Genomic DNA, 22,272 nt, shown 5'->3' on the forward strand with positions numbered 1-22,272 from the left:
GCTAGATAGTCAATATCTTTTCCCATAGGTAGGGGAGTCTAAAACTAGAGGGCACAGGTTTAAGGTGAGAGGGGAGAGATACAAAAGTGTCCAGAGGGGCAATTTTTTCACACAGAGGGTGGTGAGTGTCTGGAACGAGCTGCCAGAGGTAGTAGTAGAGGCGGGTACAATTTTATCTTTTAAAAAGCATTTAGATAGTTACATGGATAAGATGGGTATCGAGGGATATGGGCCAAGTGTGGGCAATTGGGATTAGTTTAGGGGTTTTTTAAAAAAAGGCAGCATGGACAAGTTGGGCCGAAGGGCCTGTTTCCATGCTGTAAACCTCTATGACTCTATAACCATCGGGGATGATGGTGACGGTACCTTGGATAAGGGCGAGGTGAAGGCGCCGCTCCCACTGGTAATTAGGAAAATATAGGCGCTGCCAATCTTTGTTACAACGCGACTGGAATATAAAAATCTAAAAGTCTGATGACAATTCTCGCGAGGTTAGTGAGCGCGTGGATTCTGTCAGCCTCTCTTCACCTCGGAAAGGATTGACTGACCTTCCCAGGGATGCAGTGAACATTCATTCAGCGGATTCCTGGAATGGGATGATTGCTCTCAGCCAGGGCAAAACGGGAGCATCGAGAGCCCCGACAATCCCAATTGCAATGATGTTGGGAAGTTATTTCTCTCGGCTCAGGAATCGAGTCTCCGGATAAGGGGTGGGATATTTCAGACCGGAATAAGGAATTTCTTCACTTTGAGGGTTGTGAATCCTTGGAATTCTCTTCCCCCCAGTTGGTGTGACGCTCGGTGCAGACGGACCTTGGTAGGTTTTTGTGACTAAGGGAGTGAAAGGATACATAGAGACATAGAGGTTTACAGCATGGAAACAGGCCCTTCGGCCCAACTTGTCCATGCCGCCCCTTTTTTTAACCTCTACGGGGAAAGGATAGGAAGGTGGAGTTGATGAGGTCAAAGGTCAGCCATGATTGTATTGAATTGTGAAGCAAGCTTGAGGGGCCGAATAGCCTCTTCCAGCTCCAATCTCTGAGTTTACAGAGTCCTACGCAACATGATCCGTTGTGTGAGTGGAACTCTCCAAGGACTTCGGTCGAACTATTCAGTTGGAGTGAAACAATCTGTTCATTCCTCGTAGCGGGATTCAGGATATTTAAACAACAAGGCCCATTATGGCCAGGGTTGGAGATACACGATGCTTATTACTCATTTTGCCTTTGACATTTCCTTAGGTTAATTGGAATACTTAACCGCCCACAGGAGCTGAGTGAGGCCTAACAGCTCTCTCTGTGTCAGAACCTTTCAAAGCAAGCAGAGACTCATTCGAGAAATTCTCATTGACAGAACATTGGCCATTTTCAGCAAGTTTCTCCCTTTGTCTTTGGGAATATTGCACTGTCCATGCTTGACATGAGTCTCCATTTGGCTCTTGTCATTGGCTAGCCCACCATTCCAGGATATTGATTTGGACCAATAGGTTTCTACCCAGAATCTTTATTTCTATTCTTTCACACGGCCAGGCCAGCATTTATTGCCCATCCCTAATTGCCTCTCCAGAAGGTGACAAGGAGCTGCCTTCTTGAACTGCTGCAGTCCATGTGATGTAGGTACAGCCACTGTGCTGTTAGGGAAGGAATTCCAGGATTTTGACTCAGTGACAATGAAGGAATGACGATATATTTCCAAGTCAGGATGGTGAGTGACTTGGAGGGGAACCTCCAGGTGGGGGTGTTCCCAGGTATCTGCTGCCCTTGTCCTTCTAGATGGTAGAGGTTGCAGGTTTCAGTGGTGCTGTCTCTTAGGAGTCTTGGTGAGTTGCTGCAGTGCGTCTTGTAGATGGTACACACGGCTGCCACTGTGCATTGGTGGTGGAGGGAGTGGATGTTTGTGGATGGGGTGCCAATCAAGCGGGGCTGCTTTGTCCTGGATGGTGTCGAGCTTCTTGAGTGTTGTTGGAGCTGCACCCATCCAGGCAAGTGGGGAGTATTCCATCACACTCCTGACTTGTGCCTTGTAAATGGTGGACAGGCTTTGGGGAGTCAGGAGATGAGTCACTCGCCGCAGTATTCCCAGCCTCTGACCTGCTCTGGTAGCCACTGTGTTTATGTGGTGAGTCCAGTTGAGTTTCTGGTCAATGGTAACCCCAAGGATGTTGACAGTGGGGGATTCAGTGATGGTAACACCATTGGATGTCAAGAGGAGATGGTTAGAGTGCCTCTTATTGGAGATGGTCATTGCCTGGCATTTGTGTGGCACGAATGTTATTTGCCACTTGTCAGCCCAAACCTGGATATTGTCCAGGTCTTGCTGCATTTGGACACCGACTGCTTCAGTATCTGAGGAGTTGTGAATGGTGCTGAACATTGTGCAATAATCGGCGAACATCCCCACTTCTGACCTTATGATGGAGGGAAGGTCATTGATGAAGCAGCTGGAGATGGTTGGGTCTCGGACACTAACCCTGAGGAACTCCTGCAGAGATGTCCTGGAGCTGAGATGATTGACCCTCCACAACCACAGCCATCTCCCTTTGTGCCGAGTGTGACTCTTGCCATCGATCATGTATGTCTATGGTGGGGAGTTTAGTTTTGGCGCGGAGGCGACTGAGATTAAAGTGTTTTCCATACAGACGGTATTTATTACTCATACCAGTGGGCATTTGATCTTTGTGGAGGTGAATAGTCACTGTCAGGCAGACTTTAAAAAGTGAAGGAACTATCTCACTGCCTTTCTTGATGGAAGTATGGGTTTGTTTCCGATCTCCCAATGAGGACAGTTGCAGTCATATCATCATGAAGCAATTGCAGGATTGTGGTGAAGTTCCTTGGACATCCAAATCAATCCATGGAGCCTTGTGATTTATTGAGTCAAATGCCAGGTCAGTGAATGCAATGGAGTGTTCGGGATGCTGTTCTCAGCATTCTCCTGGGATTTGTCTGACCACAAAGACCAGGTCAGAGGTTCCTCTGGCAAGCTGCCCGCTGTCTCTGCGAAGATTCCTCAGCCACAGGGAGTGGGTGATTCAGGAGAACATGTATCAGGATTTTCCAACTCCGTACCCGAGAGAATTCCCTCCATCGTTTCCACAGTGAGATTGATCTTCTTTCTTGACGCTGGTTACAAATGTCACATTGCTGAAGTGGAGGATTTGGAGTTGGTTCTTCCTCAGTTCGGAGGTTGAGTGCACGGAATCATCCTGTCAGTAAAAGCCCACCAGCTTTGAAGAGCTGAAAACTCTCTGTCACTCTTAATCCTCCGCCACTGCAACGTCCTCAGCTTCTCACTGCTGGATTCGAAACCTTTGGGGTGCCCAAAAACTCTTCAGAACAACCTTTGCTTCAGTTTCCACCTGCTGGTCCATTCATCATTGATTTACCTTTCTGTCCTCCTCAGATTGCCCCGATTCCCCTCACTCTACTCCCCTTGGACAATCGGACTGAGTGGGCGAACACGTGGCACATGTAGCACAATGTGGATAAATGGGAAGTTATTCACTTTGGTTGCAAAAGCGGGAAGACATTATTATCTGAATGGCACCATACCCTTCAACCTTCCCCTCTCTAAGGCTGAGTGTGCGAAGATTACCCCCTTGGAATATGCAGTTTTGGTCTCCTTATCTCAGGAAGGATGTTCTTGCTGTAGAGGGAGTGCAGAGTAAGTTTACCAGGCTGATTCGTGGGATGGCAGGACTGACGTATGAGGAGAGATTGAGTGGGTTAGGCTTGTACTCATTGGAGTTCGGAAGAGTGAAAGGGGATCTCATAGAAACCAACAAAATTCTAACAGGACTCGACAGGGTAAATGCAGGAAGGATGTTCCTGCTGGTGGGGAAATCCAGAACCAGAGGGTCACAGTCTGAGCGTACAGGATAGGCCACTAGGACAGAGGTGGGGAGACATTTCTTCACCCAGAGGGTGGTGAATGTGTGGAATTCACTCCCACAGTTGAGGCCAAAATGTCTGATTTCAAGGACAAAGGGGATCAAAGGATATGGGGAGAAGGCGGGATTGGATTATTGAGTTGGATGATCAGCCATGATCATAATGAACAGGGGAACAGGTTCAAGGGGCTGAGTGGCCTCATCCTGATCCTATTTTCTGTATTTCTATGTATATTTCTCTTCCTTGCGTCCACTCTTCCACATCCACACTACCTTCAGGATCATCCTGTGTATTGTTCCCATTTGGTAAAAGTTTAAAAGCTGGAAGCGCAAAGAGATTGTGGGGGGGGGGGGGGGGGGGGGGGGGGGGAGAAGGGGGTGTTGGGGGGGGGATGGTGGGGGAAGCTAAAGAAATGGGGAAATGGCAAAGCACGAGGCAAGTGAATTGTGGGACATTTAACTGGGAAAGACATTGAAAAAGTGACTGAACAGGGTCACGTACTTTCAGATATTCCCAGATGGAGAGGGATTGAGAGATATGGGAAGACAGTGATGCTGAAGGATATGGAGAGAAGGTGGGATTGAGGGAAATGGGGAGAAAGTGGGATTGAGGGATTCCAGGAGAAAGTGGGATTGAGGGATTCTGGGAGAAGGTGGGATTGAGGGGTTCCGGGAGAAGGTGGGATTGAGGGATGCAGGGAGAGGGTGGATAGGTGGTTGTTGAGGAATATGCGGAGGTGGATTAAGGGATATTATTTAATGAAATATTATTTAAAGCTAACGGAAAGGTTAGGGCTGGTCAGGAACAGATGCTGCAGGTTAAGGCAGTTAACGGATAGATCATAGCTTGGAACTGGAAATCAGGATGATGGGGAATCGAGGGGAGGTGAGGGAAAGATCATTCTGGAACACAAACATATACGGACTCTGGATATCTTAGGAATTAGATGTTGGAAATCGAAAACTGGGAAATGGGAAGTGGAATGTTGCATTTCAGTCAGAACTGAACACAATCTTCAAAATGGAAGCGAATATAAAGTGGGCTCCAAGAGGAGAAAAACTTTCATTTTGAGAGCATCTTACAAAGCCTCGCAAAATGCTGCACAGTAAATGAAGGAGAGTTGTTAGAAACTCATTGTTGCAATATAGTGTACAGCAAGATCCAATAATCGGCACTGACTCTCGCTGGGGCACGGGTCCCACACACACTGACTCTCACTGGGGTACGGGTCCCACACACACTGACTCTCGCTGGGGTACGGGTCCCACACACACTGACTCTCACTGGGGTACGGGTCCCACACACACTGACTCTCGCTGGGGTACGGGTTCCACACACACTGACTCTCACTGGGGTACGGGTCCCACACACACTGACTCTCGCTGGGGTACGGGTTCCACACACACTGACTCTCACTGGGGTACGGGTCCCACACACACTGACTCTCACTGGGGTACGGGTCCCACACACACTGACTCTCACTGGGGTACGGGTCACACACACACTGACTCTCACTGGGGTAGGAGTCCCACACACACTGACTCTCACTGGGGTATGGGTCCCACACACACTGACTCTCACTGGGGTAGGAGTCCCACACACACTGACTCTCACTGGGGTACGGGTCCACACACACTGACTCTCACTGGGGTACGGGTCCCACACACTGACTCTCACTGGGGTACGGGTCCCACACACACTGACTCTCACTGGGGTACGGGTCCCACACACACTGACTCTCACTGGGGTAGGAGTCCCACACACACTGACTCTCACTGGGGTACGGGTTCCACACACACTGACTCTCACTGGGGTAGGAGTCCCACACACACTGACTCTCACTGGGGTACGGGTCCCACACACACTGACTCTCACTGGGGTACGGGTCACACACACACTGACTCTCACTGGGGTAGGAGTCCCACACACGCTGACTCTCACTGGGGTACGGGTTCCACACACACTGACTCTCACTGGGGTACGGGTCCCACACACACTGACCCTCCCTGGGGTACGGGTCCCACACACACTGACTCTCACTGGGGTACGGGTCCCACACACACTGACTCTCACTGGGGTACGGGTCCCACACACACTGACTCTCACTGGGGTACGGGACCCACACACACTGACTCTCACTGGGGTACGGGTCCCACACACACTGACTCTCACTGGGGTACGGGTCACACACACACTGACTCTCACTGGGGTACGGGTCACACACACACTGACTCTCACTGGGGTACGGGACCCACACACACTGACTCTCACTGGGGTACGGGTTCCACACACACTGACTCTCACTGGGGTACGGGTTCCACACACACTGACTCTCACTGGGGTACGGGTTCCACACACACTGACTCTCACTGGGGTACGGGTTCCACACACACTGACTCTCACTGGGGTACGGGTCCCACACACACTGACTCTCACTGGGGTACGGGTCCCACACACACTGACTCTCACTGGGGTATGGGTCCCACACACACTGACTCTCACTGGGGTACGGGTTCCACACACTGACTCTCACTGGGGTACGGGTCCCACACACACTGACTCTCACTGGGGTACGGGTTCCACGCACACTGACTCTCACTGGGGTACGGGTCCCACACACACTGACTCTCACTGGGGTACGGGTCCCACACACACTGACTCTCACTGGGGTACGGGTTCCACACACACTGACTCTCACTGGGGTACGGGTCCCACACACACTGACTCTCACTGGGGTACGGGTTCCACACACACTGACTCTCACTGGGGTACGGGTCCCACACACACTGACTCTCACTGGGGTATGGGTCCCACACACACTGACTCTCACTGGGGTACGGGTCCCACACACACTGACTCTCACTGGGGTACGGGTTCTGGGACTTTGGGAGAATTCCTGTTCTGATGTTTTGATGCAATTTTTATTGAGCAATGGTTTGAATTTCTCTGTCTGTGAAAAGTCTGCCAGTGTTTCACGGGAGAGTTAATGGGATTGGTTTGTGCATTGAGTGAGAGATGGAGATATTGACAGATTGAGCGAGGTTTGAAATGAGAACTCGAACTCTGTGAAATGAGCGATGCACAAAGGCCTCTCGGAGCACTCTGTGTGTGTGTCTGTGCAGCGCCCCTCACACACCCTCACTGACACTCACTCAGCAATCAGATTGTTTGAGCCAGGAGAGAGGGTGATGTGAGTTAGGGTAGGAATCGAGGGTGTGTGTTTTTCACAGTCTGGCTCAGGGTGGGGATCTCTCTGTGAAACCAGACAGTTACCAACAGCAACTGCTGATTGCCATCTCTTTGTTCTATTTTCAAAGTCACTTTGGCGGGGGACGTGGGGAAGTGGGGGGGGAGGTGGGGGGGGGGGCGGTAGAGGGGAGTTTTGGAGGTTGGGGTGGCGGGGGAGTGCCTCAGATCCATAGAAACAGAAGGTAACCAGCAGCCAGGTGTACCACAGGTAGACACTGTACAACACACACACACACACACACACACACAGGAGCTGACACTGACACACACACACACACACAGGAGCTGACACTGACACACACACACACACACACACAGGAGCTGACACTGAGACACACACACGGGCTGCACTATATCAGGGAAGGGAATTATTATTTATGTCTTTCTTAAATTGTGGTTTATTTATTTATTGTGACTTCAATCCTGATTTAAAATGTTTAGCTTTGTTTGTTTGCCCTCTGAACTTGTTGGTCTGGGATTGGCTGAAAGATTGAGTCCAACTATAAACAGAAACACAGCTGGGGGAGAAGCGGGGGAGTGGGGAGGGAGTTGGGGAATGGGGGGGGAGTGAGGGGGGAGTTGGGGAGTGGGGGGGAGTTGGGGAGTGGGGGGGGAGTGGGGGGGGAGTGGGGGAGTGAGGGGGGAGTTGGGGAGTGGGGGGGGAGTTGGGGAGTCGGGGGGGAGTTGGGGAGTGGGGAGGGAGTTGGGGAGTGGGGGGGAGTTGGGGAGTGGGGGGGAGTTGGGGAGTGGGGAGGGAGTTGGGGAGTGGGGGAGTGGGGGGGGGGAGTGGGGGGGGAGTTGGGGTGTGAGGGGGGAGTGGGGGGTTGGAGAGTGGGGGATGGGGAGGGTGGGGGGGTGGGGAGTGGGGGGTGGGGAGTGGGGGATGGGTTTGGGGTGGTGGGGAGTGGAGGGGTGGGGGGGTAGGGATTGGGGGGGTGCGGAGTGGAGTGGTGGGGGATGGGGAGTTGGGGGGTGGGGAGTGGGAGGGTGAGGGAGTGGGGGGGTGGGGGATTGGGGGGGTGGGGGAATAGGGGGGTAGTGAGTGGGGGGTGAGGAGTGGGGGGTAAGGAGTGGGGGGGTGGGGGAATGGGGGGTAGGGAGTGGGGGGAGTGGGGGAATGGGGGTAGGGAGTGGGGGGGTGGGGGAATGGGGGGGTAGAGAGTGGGGGGGTGGGGGAATGGGGGTTGGGGGAATGGGGGGTGGGGAGTGGGGAGTGGGGGGTGAGGAGTGGGGGTGTGGGTAGTGGGTGGGGGAGTGGCTGTGAAGTCTGTTAATTGTTCTGGGAAATCTGTGAAACAATCCGATCGATTCCATCCACAATCTGAGATGAATTATTCCATCGAGGGTGTCCTGTCATCAAAGCATCGGAATGGTTCCAGGAATGCTGGTGTTTATCTCAGAGCAGGAGCCCTTTCAGATGGAAGCTGTCGTGGAGTTATACAAAGCTCTGAGTGATTACATCTGTCCCGCCTGCCATCCAGGGTGGGATATCTCAGCCATGAATATCTGAAATGGAGATAGGCTTTCATTTTTAATGTGTTCACTCTCGAAAAGCACTGCAGCCAATCAGGTGTTGACCCTGGAGTTGGTGCAGCTCTAACCCATTGGAATGATGTCAGGAGTGAAAGGGTTAAATTGTGGTCCTCAATCCAGGCTCCAGGGGTTGGGTGCCAGGGACAGTGTATTCCTCTCTCTGAAAGCTAGCATAAGCATGATGGACAGAATGGCCTCCTCCTGTGTTGTATTGGATTAGGATTCTTACTTCCAGCTGCATCAAATGTTAAGGAAACCTAGAAACTAGAAGCAGGAGGAAGCCATTCGGCCCATCGAGTCTGCTCTGCCATTCATTTTGATCATGGCTAATCATCGAATTCAATATCCTGATCCCCCTTCCTCCCATATCCCTTGATCCCTTTAGCCCCAAGAGCTATATCTAATTTCTTCTTGAATCAAACCTTTGATTAGGTTTAACAAACGATAACTTCCCCTTTAACCCATTAGTCAGTCGGTAAATTTGGAGACAAGTTTTGTAAATAGTGTTTCGAATGGAATTTTTAAAAAATCATCTGTGGGACGTGGGTGTCGCTGGTTGGCCAGCATTTATTACCCATCCCTAGTTGCCCTTGGAGGGCAGTTGAGAGTCACCCACATTGCTGTGGCTCTGGAGTCACATGTAGGCCAGACCGGGTAAGGACGGCAGATTTCCTTCCCAAAAGGACATTAGTGAACCAGATGGGTTTTTCTGACAATCGACAATGGTTTCATGGTCATCAGTAGATTCTTAATTCCAGATATTTTTTATTGAATTCAAATTCCACCATCTGCCGTGGGTGGGATTCGAACCCGGGTCCCCAGAACATTAGCTGAGTTTCTGGATTGATAGTCCAGCGATAATAACACTAGGCCATCGCCTCTCCCTATTGGTGGTTAATAGCCTGGTGAAGCTGTGACCCCTTGAGTGCCCCGGGACAATCTGGGTAATCAGTCATTTTAATCAACATCTCTTCTTCCAACAGTGGAACCAGTGGACGTCCTGAAGATTCTAGAACTTCAAACTCTCCCCGAAGGAATACAGAAAACAATAGGTATCTGTGCCAACAGAAAATCAACAAAGACCGCAGATGTTGCCTACACAGTAACCAGGTTGGCACAGCTCAGTGCCCCAACTAAACAGTTATATCCAGGTAAGACCTGTTCAATTTACCTTTCATTTGGACCCTGGAAAGGGAAGACCTCTTCATTTCTCTCTGGACGGTGCATCGAGAGGAAGAACTCTCCAGGGAAGGGTAATCATAACATGATAGAATATTATCTTCAGTTCAAAATCTTGGTCTTAAATTTAAACAAAGGCAGTCTGCAAAGGGATATGGATAATCTAAGTGAGTGGGCGAGGGTCTGGCAGATGGAGTACAATGTTGGTAAATGTGAAGTCATCCATTTTGGTAGGAATAACAGCAAAATGGACTATTATTTAAAAGAACAAAGAACAATACAGCACAGGAACAGGCCCTTCGGCCCTCCAAGCCCGTGCCACTCCCTGGTCCAAACTAGACCATTCTTTTGTATCCCTCCATTCCCACTCCGTTCATGTGGCTATCTAGATAAGTCTTAAACGTTCCCAGTGTGTCCACCTCCACCACCTTGCCCAGCAGCGCATTCCAGGCCCCCACCACCCTCTGTGTAAAACACGTCCTTCTGATATCCGTGTTAAACCTCCCCCCCATCACCTTGAACCTATGACCCCTCGTGAACGTCACCACCGACCTGGGAAAAAGCTTCCCACCGTTCACCCTATCTATGCCTTTCATAATTTTATACACCTCTGTTAGGTCACCCCTCATCCTCCGTCTTTCCAGTGAGAACAACCCCAGTTTACCCAAGCTCTCCTCATAACTAAGCCCCTCCATACCAGGCAACATCCTGGTAAACCTCCTCTGCACTCTCTCGAAAGCCTCCACGTCCTTCTGGTAGTGTGGCGACCAGAACTGGGCGCAGTATTCCAAATGCAGCTGAACCAACGTTGTATACAACTGTAACATTAGACCCCAACTTTTATACTCTATGCCCCGTCCTATAAAGGCAAGCATGCCATATGCCTTATTCACTACCTTCTCCACCTGTGACGTCACCTTCAAGGATCTGTGGACTTGCAAACCCAGGTCCCTCTGCGTATCTACACCCTTTATGGTTCTGCCATTTATCGTATAGCTCCTCCCTACATTAGTTCTACCAAAATGCATCACTTCGCATTTATCAGGATTGAACTCCATCTGCCATTTCTTTGCCCAAATTTCCAGCCTATCTATATCCTTCTGTAGCCTCTGACAATGTTCCTCACTATCTGCAAGTCCAGCCATTTTTGTGTCGTCTGCAAACTTACTGATCACCCCAGTTACACCTTCTTCCAGATCGTTTATATAAATCACAAACAGCAGAGGTCCCAATACAGAGCCCTGCGGAACACCACTAGTCACAGGCATCCAGCCGGAAAAAGACCCTTCCACCACCACCCTCTGTCTTTGTCGCTTCTTTGGACACGGGTGAGGTCCCTGAGGATTGGAGGATAGCGAATGTGGTCCCGTTGTTTAAGAAGGGTAGCAGGGATAACCCAGGAAATTATAGGCCGGTGAGCTTGACGTCCGTGGTAGGGAAGTTGTTGGAGAGGATTCTTAGAGACAGGATGTATGCGCATTTAGAACGGAACAATCTCATTAGTGACAGACAGCATGGTTTTGTAAGAGGGAGGTCGTGCCTTACAAATTTGGTGGAGTTTTTTGAGGAAGTGACAAAAACGGTTGACGAAGGAAGGGCCGTGGATGTCGTCTATATGGATTTCAGTAAGGCATTTGACAAAGTCCCACATGGCAGGTTGGTTAAGAAGGTTAAGGCTCATGGGATACAAGGAGAAGTGGCTAGATGGGTGGAGAACTGGCTTGGCCATAGGAGACAGAGGGTAGTGGTCGAAGGGTCTTTTTCCGGCTGGAGGTCTGTGACCAGTGGTGTTCCGCAGGGCTCTGTACTGGGACCTCTGCTATTTGTGATATGTATAAATGATTTGGAAGAAGGTGTAACTGGTGTAATCAGCAAGTTTGCGGATGACACGAAGATGGCTGGACTTGCGGATAGCGAAGAGCATTGTCGGGCAATACAGCAGGATATAGATAGGCTGGAAAATTGGGCGGAGAGGTGGCAGATGGAGTTTAATGCGGATAAATGCGAAGTGATGCATTTTGGAAGAAATAATGTAGGGAGGAGTTATACAATAAATGGCAGAGCCATCAGGAGTATAGAAACACAGAGGGACCTCGGTGTGCAAGTCCACAAATCCTTGAAGGTGGCAACACAGGTGGAGAAGGTGGTGAAGAAGGCATATGGTATGCTTGCCTTTATAGGACGGGGGAAAAGAGTATAAAAGCTGGAGTCTGATGATGCAGCTGTATAGAACGCTGGTTAGGCCACATTTGGAGTACTGCGTCCAGTTCTGGTCGCCGCACTACCAGAAGGACGTGGAGGCGTTAGAGAGAGTGCAGAGAAGGTTTACCAGGATGTTGCCTGGTATGAAGGGTCTTAGCTATGAGGAGAGATTGGGTAAACTGGGGTTGTTCTCCCTGGAAAGACGGAGAATGAGGGGAGATCTAATAGAGGTGTACAAGATTATGAAGGGGATAGATAGGGTGAAGCTTTTTCCCAGATCAGAAGTGACGTTCACGAGGGGTCACGGGCTCAAGCTGAGAGGGGCGAAGTATAACTCAGATATTAGAGGGATGTTTTTTACACAGAGGGTGGTGGGGGCCTGGAATGCGCTGCCAAGTAGGGTGGTGGAGGCAGACACGCTGACATCGTTTAAGACTTACCTGGATAGTCACATGAGCAGCCTGGGAATGGAGGGATACAAACGATTGGTCTAGTTGGACCAAGGAGCGGCACAGGCTTGGAGGGCCGAAGGGCCTGTTTCCTGTGCTGTACTGTTCTTTGTTCTTTGTTCTTTTGTCTTCTGTGACCAAGCCAGTTCTCCACCCATCTAGCCACCTCCCCCTTTATCCCATGAGATCCAACCTTTTGCACCAACCTACCATGAGGGACTTTGTCCATTTAAATGGTAAAAAGTTGCAGCATGCTGCTGTGCAGAGGGACCCAGGTGTCCTTGTGCAGGAATCTCAAGGAGTTGGTTTGCAGGTGCAACAGGTAATTAAGAAGGCAAATGGAATTTTGTCCTTCATTGCTAGAGGGATGGAGTTTAAAAACAGCGAGATTATGTTGCAGCTGTATAAGGTGCTGGTGAGGCCACACCTGGAGTACTGTGTACAGTTTTGGTCTCCTTACTTGAGAAAGGATATACTGGCACTGGAGGGGGTGCAGAGGAGATTCGCTAGGTTGATTCCTGAGTTGAGAGGGTTGGCTTATGAGGAGAGACTGAGTAGACTGGGGCTATACTCACTGGAATTCAGAAGAATGAGGGGAGATCTTCTCGAAACATATAAGATTATGAAGGGAATAGATAAGATCGAAGCAGGGAAGTTGTTTCCACTGGCGGGTGAAACTAGAACTAGGGGGCATGGCCTCAAAATAAGGGGAAGCAGATTTAGGACTGAGTTGAGGAGGAACTTCTTCACACAAAGGGTTGTGAATCTGTGGAATTCCCTGCCCAGTGAAGCAAGTGAAGCTACCTCATTGAATGTTTTTAATGCAAGGATAGATACATTTTTGTACAGTAAAGGAATTAAGGGTTATGGTGAGCGGGCGGGTAAGTGGAGCTGAGTCCACAAAAAGATCAGCCATGATCTTATTGAATGGCGGAGCAGGCTCGAGGGGCCAGATGGCCCACTCCTGCTCCTAGTTCTTATGTTCTTATGAGAAAAGAGCTTGCTGTGAGAGATTGGGAAATGAGAATAAGATGGTGTTAGCAGCGGCAAACATTTTTAAAACATTAGAATTCTGAATGAGTACACGTTCCATTGAGAAATAAAAGGTCAACTGGAAAAATGTTATAACCGGAGATGTACAAGGTGGTGTTGGATTTAAAGAGCTTTAAAATGCCACGCTGAAGAGTAATTACCCCTGAGGATTGGGGGGGGGGGTTTTAAAAGTCAGCAATGAATGACGGGGAAATTGACAAAGGTGAGGGAGAAAGTCGCAAAAATGTTAAAACAGTGTAAGAGCTTCGCCGAATCTGTAAGAAAGGCAGAGGATGAAAGGGCCCAGGAGACAGAGAGAACTGATAATGGAACAAGGAAATGACATACATAAGATAAATATTTTGTGTCTGGCTTCACAATGGAAACCACAGAACATTGCGGAACGAGTGGGAAAGCGAGGGTCCAGTGAGGATATGGAACCTTCAATGTGTAAGGAAAAAGTAAAGAGACATTGATGAGACTTAAAGCTCACAAATTCCTTGGAGCTGACATCCTGAATCTTGGAGTTTTTACAGAGGCCGTGGACACATTGGCTTTGATCTTTCAGAATTCCCTGGATTTTCCAGTGGTCCCCACAGATCAGATCCTTGTTTAGCAATTTGGTGAGATTCCTGCAGTTTCAGAAAGGAGGACAGGAACAATCAAAGGGCTGCGGTCGCTGAGATCAGCGCTGGGGGAGATGCAGGAATCGATTCATATCGCAAGGGGATTGGAGTATAAATGTAGGGAAGTCTTGCTTTAGCTATCGGGGTTCAGAACACCTGGAACGCCGTGTAAAATCCAGCGGGAAGGATATTCTCATCTTGGGGACAGTGAATTGGAGATTCAGGAGATGATTGCTGGGATGAGGAATGTTTGAGAAGAATGGGTCTCTTCTCCCAGGAATTTAGGAAAAGGAGAGATGATCCTGTTAAAAATGTATAAAATTCTTTATGGGTTTGACAGGATAGATGCTGAGAGGTTGATTCCCCCCAGGGCTGGAGAATGGGGAGGGGGGGGGGTCAGTGGGGGGGGTCACAGTCTCAGGATAACGGCCCATTGATTGAGGACTGAGATGAGGAGAGCTTTTTCAGCCAGAGACGGCTCTGTATTCTCAGTCAGTGAGTCGATTCAAGACTGAGGATGGTAGGAGTTTGGATTTGAGGCGATTAGGGATACGGCAGGAAAGTGGAGCTGGAGTAGAGGGTCAGCTGGGATCATGTTGGACAGGAACAAGACCCAAGGGGCTGGACAGTCCCCCGCTCTGGTTCCCTGTGTTAGGATGACTGAGTCTGTTATTACTCACCTTTGCTTCCTTCCTCACGAGTTTGGGTCATTTTGATTATCGTCCACTTGATAAGACCCCATCATCTTATTACAGCTGCTGAATCGCTCCTCTCTCTCCCTCTCTATTCCCTCCCTCCCTCCACTATTTTCCCCCCTCCTCTATTTCCCACCTTCCTCCTCTCTCCCTCTCTCTTCCTCCCTTTTTCCCCCTGTCTCTCTTCCCCTCTCTCCCCTCACCCCCTCTCTCCGCGTATCCCCTCTCTCCCCTCACCCTCTCCATGCACCCCCTCTCTCTGCATACCCCATCTCTCTGTGCACTCTCTCTCCCCCCTCTCTCCCTCCCCATCGCTCCTCCTCCCCACCTCCCCCTCTTCCCCTCTCTCCTCCCCTCTCCCCCTCTCTCTGCCCCTCTCTCTCCCTCTCTGATAGAAATCATAGAAACCCTACAGTACAGAAAGAGGCCATTTGGCCCATCGAGTCTGCACCGACCACAATCCCACCCAGGCCCTACCCCCATATCCCTACATATTTATCCATTAATCCCTCTAACCTACGCATCTCAGGACACTAAGGGCAATTTTAGCATGGCCAATCAACCTAACCCGCACATCTTTGGACTGTGGGAGGAAACCGGAGCACCCGGAGGAAACCCACGCAGACACAAGGAGAATGTGCAAACTCCACACAGACAGTGACCCAAGCTGGGAATCGAACCCAGGTCCCTGGAGCTGTGAAGCAGCAGTGCTAACCACTGTGATACCATGCCGCCCTATCTCCCCCTCTCTCCTCCTCTCTCTCCCCTCACCGCGCCACTTACTCTCCTCTCTCAGTTGGTTGTGGTTCAGCGTGGACCAGTCTCAGGTCATCCATTTTGTAGCTGGAATGATGGAAATATTTTGGAATATTTCCCAAATGGTGAAAGGCTGAGAACTGACCTGACCTCTGACCTCATATTGTGATTTGCCTGACGACAGTTGCCGTGTGAATGAGGATGGTTCCAGGATCAAAGGTCACGGGGGGGAGGGGGCTGGGGGGGGGGGGGGGGGGGGGGCATTGGAATGTTGAGTTTGGAGATCTCTGGACCAATAAAGCAGCTCAGGATGTGAAACAAAGTTGTCTAGACTGTGGTTAACCAGGGCCTGTTAGAAAACCCAACAATGGGGAGAATGTGAGGCTGGAATGTGAGACGTGGTCAGTGACTAAAGCAGCAGGACCGGGGCGGGCGAGGGGGATGAACCCTCTCTTTGCTCACTCCATTTGGCCAGTCGGTGAGGTCCAGGCATTGATGGGCCATTGATCCCTAATCCCAAACTAATCCCACTGTCTCGCTCTCTCCCCATAGCCCTGTATCAATCCCAAACTCATCCCACTGCCTCGCTCTCTCCCCATAGCCCTGTATCAATCCCCAAACTAATCTCACTGCCCCCGCTCTCTCCCCATAGCCCTGTATCAATCCCCAAATTAACCCCACTGCCCCGCTCTCTCCCCATAGCCCTGTATCAATCCCCAAACTAACCCCACTGCCCCGCTCTCTCCCCATAGCCCTGTATCAATCCCCAAACTAATCCCACTGCCCCGCACTCTCCCCATAGCCCTGTATCAACACTCCCCATTGGGCACTTTGCAGCCATGATAACAAATTGTAATCGGCCTTTCTTCTGGTTTTATACTCTCCTACTCGAGAATGTTTCAGTGATGAGGGCTTTCAGTTAACGCGGAGAGGCTGGAGAGGCTGGGATTGGACTGGAGAGGCTGGGATTGGACTGGAGAGGCTGGGATTGGACTGGAGAGGCTGGGATTGGACTGGAGAGGCTGGGATTGGACTGAAGAGGCTGGGATTGGACTGAAGAGGCTGGGATTGGACTGGAGAGGCTGGGATTGGACTGGAGAGGCTGGGATTGGACTGGAGAGGCTGGGATTGGACTGGAGAGGCTGGGATTGGACTGGAGAGGCTGGGATTGGACCGGAGAGGCTGGGATTGGACCGGAGAGGCTGGGATTGGACTGGAGAGGCTGGGATTGGACTGAAGTGGCTGGGATTGGACTGGAGAGGCTGGAATTGGACTGGAGAGGCTGGGATTGGACCGGAGAGGCTGGGATTGGACCGGAGAGGCTGGGATTGGACCGGAGAGGCTGGGATTGGACCGGAGAGGCTGGGATTGGACAGGAGATGCTGGGATTGGACCGGAGAGGCTGGGATTGGACTGAAGAGGCTGGGATTGGACCGGAGAGGCTGGGATTGGAATGGAGAGGCTGGGACTGGACTGGAGAGGCTGGGATTGCATTGGAGAGGCTGGGATTGGATTGGAAAGGCTGGGATTGGACTGAGGAGGCTGGGATTGGACTGGAGAGGCTGGGACTGGACTGGAGAGGCTGGGATTGGACTGGAGAGGCTGGGATTGGACTGGAGAGGCTGGGATTGCATTGGAGAGGCTGGGATTGGATTGGAAAGGCTGGAGAGGCTGGGATTGGACTGAGGAGGCTGGGATTGGACTGGAGAGGCTGGGATTGGACTGGAAAGGCTGGAGAGGCTGGGATTGTTCTTCTGGGAGCAGAGAGGGTTCTGGACAGATTTGATTGAGATGTTGCAAATCATTGATGCTTTTGATGGAGTAAATGAGGAGAAAGTGTTTCCAGTGGCAGATTGTGGGAAACCAGAGGGACACAGATTGGAGAGAATTGGGATAAAAACCAGGGGAGTGGGAGATGAGGAGGGGTTTTTCTTTCATTGGGAGTTGTATCTGGAAGGCACTGCCTTTGAAAGGGCGGTGGAAGCAGATTCTACCAGGAATTGGAGAAGGAAAAGCTTACAGGAGTCTGGGAAAGAGCAAGAGAAGTGGGACAAATTAATTGGATTTGTCGAAGAGCCAGCACGGGGTTGGTGGGCCGAATTGCCCCCTGCTGTAAGATTCAGTGTGTGGGGTGGGGTGGAGAGTAGGGGGATCCGCTATGTAACAGTAAAGCAGCAACACATCACTTCACCCAGGCCCCAAATGAAGCCAGTAATCAAAAACAGCTGGATGGGTTTGGAAGAGGGAACTGTTCCATTGCCAAAGAAATTAACTGTTATAAGGTTCAGTCTTCTGGCTCATTCCTCACAACGATAACATCCATTTTAGTTTCAAACGAGGAAGATCTGATTGGGCAGCGAGCTGTTGGAAAAGACATTTTGGCAAAACTCAAATTTAAACTGTGAGAAGATATTCCTTTAAACTGTTTACAAAACCCCAGCTTTTCACCCGCATGTTAAAGTGTAAACATCGTTCTGTCTGACTGCAGTCAACTCTTATCCACTTAGCACAGAGCAAACCCTCTGACAGTGCGGCACTCCCTCAGTACTGACCCTCTGACAGTGCAGCACTCCCTCAGTACTGACCCTCTGACAGTGCTGCACTCCCTCAGTACTGACCCTCTGACAGTGCAGCACTCCCTCAGTACTGACCCTCTGACAGTGCGGCACTCCCTCAGTACTGACCCTCTGACAGTGCGGCACTCCCTCAGTACTGACCCTCTGACAGTGCAGCACTCCCTCAGTACTGACCCTCTGACAGTGCTGCACTCCCTCAGTACTGACCCTCTGACAGTGCAGCACTCCCTCAGTACTGACCCTCTGACAGTGCAGCACTCCCTCAGTACTGACCCTCTGACAGTGCGGCACTCCCTCAGCGCTGACCCTCTGATAGTGCGGCACTCCCTCAGCACTGACCCTCTGACAGTGCGGCACCCCCTCAGTACTGACCCTCTGACAGTGCGGCACTCCCTCAGTACTGACCCTCTGACAGTGCTGCACTCCCTCAGTACTGACCCTCTGACAGTGCAGCACTCCCTCAGTACTGACCCTCTGACAGTGCGGCACTCCCTCAGCGCTGACCCTCTGATAGTGCGGCACTCCCTCAGCACTGACCCTCTGACAGTGCGGCACTCCCTCAGTACTGACCCTCTGACAGTGCGGCACTCCCTCAGTACTGACCCTCTGACAGTGCGGCACTCCCTCAGTACTGACCCTCTGACAGTGCGGCACTCCCTCAGCACTGATCCTCTGACAGTGCAGCACTCCCTCAGCACTGACCCTCTGAGTGCGGCACTCCCTCAGCACTGACCCTCTGACAGTGCGGCACTCCCTCAGCACTGACCCTCTGACAGTGCAGCACTCCCTCAGCACTGACCCTCTGACAGTGTGGCACTCCCTCTGTACTGACCCTCTGACAGTGCGGCACTCCCTCAGTACTGTGGTGGTGCCCAGTGTGTGTGCAATGTGCTGGAGCTGTTCAGGTTTATGTTGGGATCTGGGGTGAAGTTACCCGCACTGTGTTGGTCTCTGAGGGGTGTTATGGAGGAATGTGAGTGGATTTTGGAAGTTTGGGCAGTGAAATGCTTTGAGTGCAGTGATATTGGTTTGAGGAGATGGATGGAGTGATATCAGCCTGAAGGAAACAACTTTCTGAGAAAGATAGGAATCCTCCTCAGGGAGCAGGGCACCATTGCTGAGACAGAGCGATGGTTTAATATGTAATTGCCGTGTTGCTGCCTGTGGAACATGTTCTCCATCCCCCACCTCAACTCCTGTCGGCTGCCGCGAACAATGTTGTTTTTATGTCAAATATAAATGAATCGTCTTGAAGATGGATGTAGCGCAGAGTGGAAAATCATGGAAAGTGACTGCTGGATCCTGACGGGACTTGGCAACTCTGCATTTAAACCGAGAGAGCAAACATTTCCAGCGCTGTCTGGAGCTGCGTCTTTGCGGATGAAATGTATCTGGAAGTGGGGAGACATTAATCATTGTTCCATTCCATCTGTTTTGGGAGAAGTGCATTCGAGGCCCAGTCAGACCCTGGGTGTTAGGCTGATTTGTAAGACGGTGTTTTATCCGGGCAGAGAGAGAGAGGGGGCAGAAAGAGGGTGAAAGGCGCTGTTTGGATCTGGGCAGAGACACGATGGGGTCACAATGTGAAGCTCAGTAAATGGGCTTCAGATGAATTTTATGAGTCAGTAGTGGAGTGAAATGTGCAGAGGAGAATCTGGGCTGAGATCCTGGATTTACACATGGGACATGGCCAGTCTGATGTAATCAGTCCATTTTGAATTCTAATACCATCTGGTTCTCGGTTTGGCAGCAATGATGATCTCCGAGGGCCCCTTTCATTGCTTGTTCTTCATTGAATGAACTTTCTTCAGAAAAGCAAACGAGAGAGAGAGAGAGAGAGAGAGAGCTGTCTCACTCATTAACTTTTGGAGCCCCAAGCCCCTTCTTCAGATGAGAAGGTTGGAGAAGATGGGGCCTGAAGAAGGCTCACCTGAAGAAGGGGCTTGGGGCTCCTAAAGCTCGTGCTGCCAAATAAACCTGTTGGACTTTAACCTGGTGTTGTGAGACTTCTTACTGTGCCCACCCCAGTCCAACGCCGGCAACTCCACATCATCACTCATTAACCACAGCACAACAGAGGCAAATTCAATCAAATAAAACCTCCAAACAGAAAAGACAATAATGACCCCATCCCCATTCACTCCCACTGTCTCCAATCCAAACTCATTCTCATACATGCTCATTATGGCACAAAAGGAGGTCATTCAGCCCATCAAATCTATGCTAGCTCTTTGTAGAGCAATCCATTCATAGAATCATAGAGTCATAGAGGTTTACAGCATGGAAACAGGCTCTTCGGCCCAACTTGTCCATACCACCCTTTTTTTAAAACCACTAAGCTAATCCCAATTGCCCGCATTTGGCCCATATCCCTCTCTACCCATCGTACCCATGTAACTGTCTAAATGCTTTTTAAAAGACAAAATTGTACCCACCTCTCCTACGACCTCTGGCAGTTTGTTCCAGACACTCACCACCCTCAGTGTGAAAAAATTGCCCCTCTGGATCCTTTTGTATCTCTCCCCTCTCACCTTAAACCCATGCCCTCTACTTTTAGACTCCCCGACCTTTAGGAAAATATATTGACTATCTACTTTATCTATCCCATTCAGTCCCATTCCCCGGCTCTATCCCTGTAACTCTGCCAGATCATTTCTCTCAAGCATCCATCCAATTTCCATCCAATTTCCTGGTGAATCATTGACCATCTTTGCTCCACTACCTTCACAGGCACCCAGTTCCAACCACTCCAACTCTGTAAAAAATGTCCTTCCTCACATCCTCCTGTACCTCTTTCCCAAGACCTTGTATGTTTGTCTCCTAGTTCTTGCTCCTGCAGTTCGTGGGAAGAGCTTTCCTTTGCCTGTCCCATCTAAACCTGTCATAATCTTGTGCACCTCGATCAAATCTCCCTCTCGCCTCCTTTACTCCAAGGAGCACAACCCCATCTTCTCCAACCTAACCTCATTGCTAAAACACTCTCATCCCTAGGACCAGTCAGGGAAATTCCCCTCCGCACCCTCTCAATGCCTCACATATCCTTCCTAAAGTGTGGTGAGCAGAACTGGATGCAATACTCTGCTTGTGGTCTAACCAAAGCTTTATAAAAGATTCAGTATAACTTCCCTGATTTGTGTTCAATACTTCAATTTAGGAAATACAAGATCCCTACGCTCTCAATATGTCCTCTCATCTTCAACGATCAGGACACACGGACCCTCAGCTCCCTCTGCCCTGCACACTCTTCAGAACTGTGCCATTAAATCCATATTGCCTCTCCCTATCCCAGCATCACAGAATCACAGAATACTATAGTGCAGAAGAGGCCCTTCAGTCCATCAGCCCATTGCCCTTCTGACAAAATGCAGCACTGGTGAGCCTTGGTGAGTTGCTGTTGTGCATCTTGCAGATGGTAAACACGGCTGCCATTGTGTGTTAGTGGTGGAGGGAGTGGATGTTTGTGGATGTGGTGCCAATCAAGCGGGGCTGCTTTGTCCTGGATGGTGTCGAGCTTCTTGAGTGTTGTTGGAGCCGCACCCATCCAGGCAAGTGGGGAGTATTCCATCACACTCCTGACCTGTGCCTTGTAGATAGTGGACAGGCTTCGGGGAGTCAGGAGGTGAGTTAGTCTCCACAGGATTCCCAGCCTCTGACCTGCTCTGGTAGCCACGGTACATATATGGCTGATCCAGTTGAGTTTCTGGTCAACGGTAACCCCCAGAAGTTGACAGTGGGGGATTCAGTGATGGTAACACCATTGAATGTCAAGGTACGATGGTTAGATTGTCTCTTGTTGGAGATGGTCATTGCCTGGCGTTCGTGTGGTGTGAATGTTACTTGTCACTTATCAGCCCCAGCCTGGATATTGTCCAGGTCTTGCTGCATTTGGACACCGACTGCTTCAGTATCTGGGGAGTTGCGAATGGTGCTGAACATTGTGCAATCATCGGTGAACATCCCCACTTCTGACCTTATGATGGAGGGAAGGTCATTGATGAAGCAGCTGAAGATGGTTGGGTCTCGGACACTGACCCTGAGGGACTCCTGCAGTGATGTCCTGGAGCTGAGATGATTGACCTCCAACC

The 22,272-nt window shown here is 50.5% G+C and overlaps 1 protein-coding gene across 1 annotated transcript in view; it reads left to right on the forward strand.

The window, feature by feature from the left end:
- The window catches only part of LOC144486941 (collagen alpha-1(V) chain-like), a gene marked incomplete at its 3' end in the record, with an annotated part of 141,670 nt that overhangs the window by 25,941 nt on the left and 93,457 nt on the right, over positions 1-22,272 (forward strand). Inside the window, exon 2 of the mRNA XM_078204953.1 lies at positions 9,656-9,823. Coding sequence (XP_078061079.1) covers positions 9,656-9,823 — 168 coding nt within the window. The remainder of the gene's footprint in view (positions 1-9,655; positions 9,824-22,272) is intronic.

This window comes from Mustelus asterias, unplaced genomic scaffold, assembly GCF_964213995.1.
Source record: "Mustelus asterias unplaced genomic scaffold, sMusAst1.hap1.1 HAP1_SCAFFOLD_526, whole genome shotgun sequence".
Classification (NCBI taxonomy): domain Eukaryota; kingdom Metazoa; phylum Chordata; class Chondrichthyes; order Carcharhiniformes; family Triakidae; genus Mustelus; species Mustelus asterias.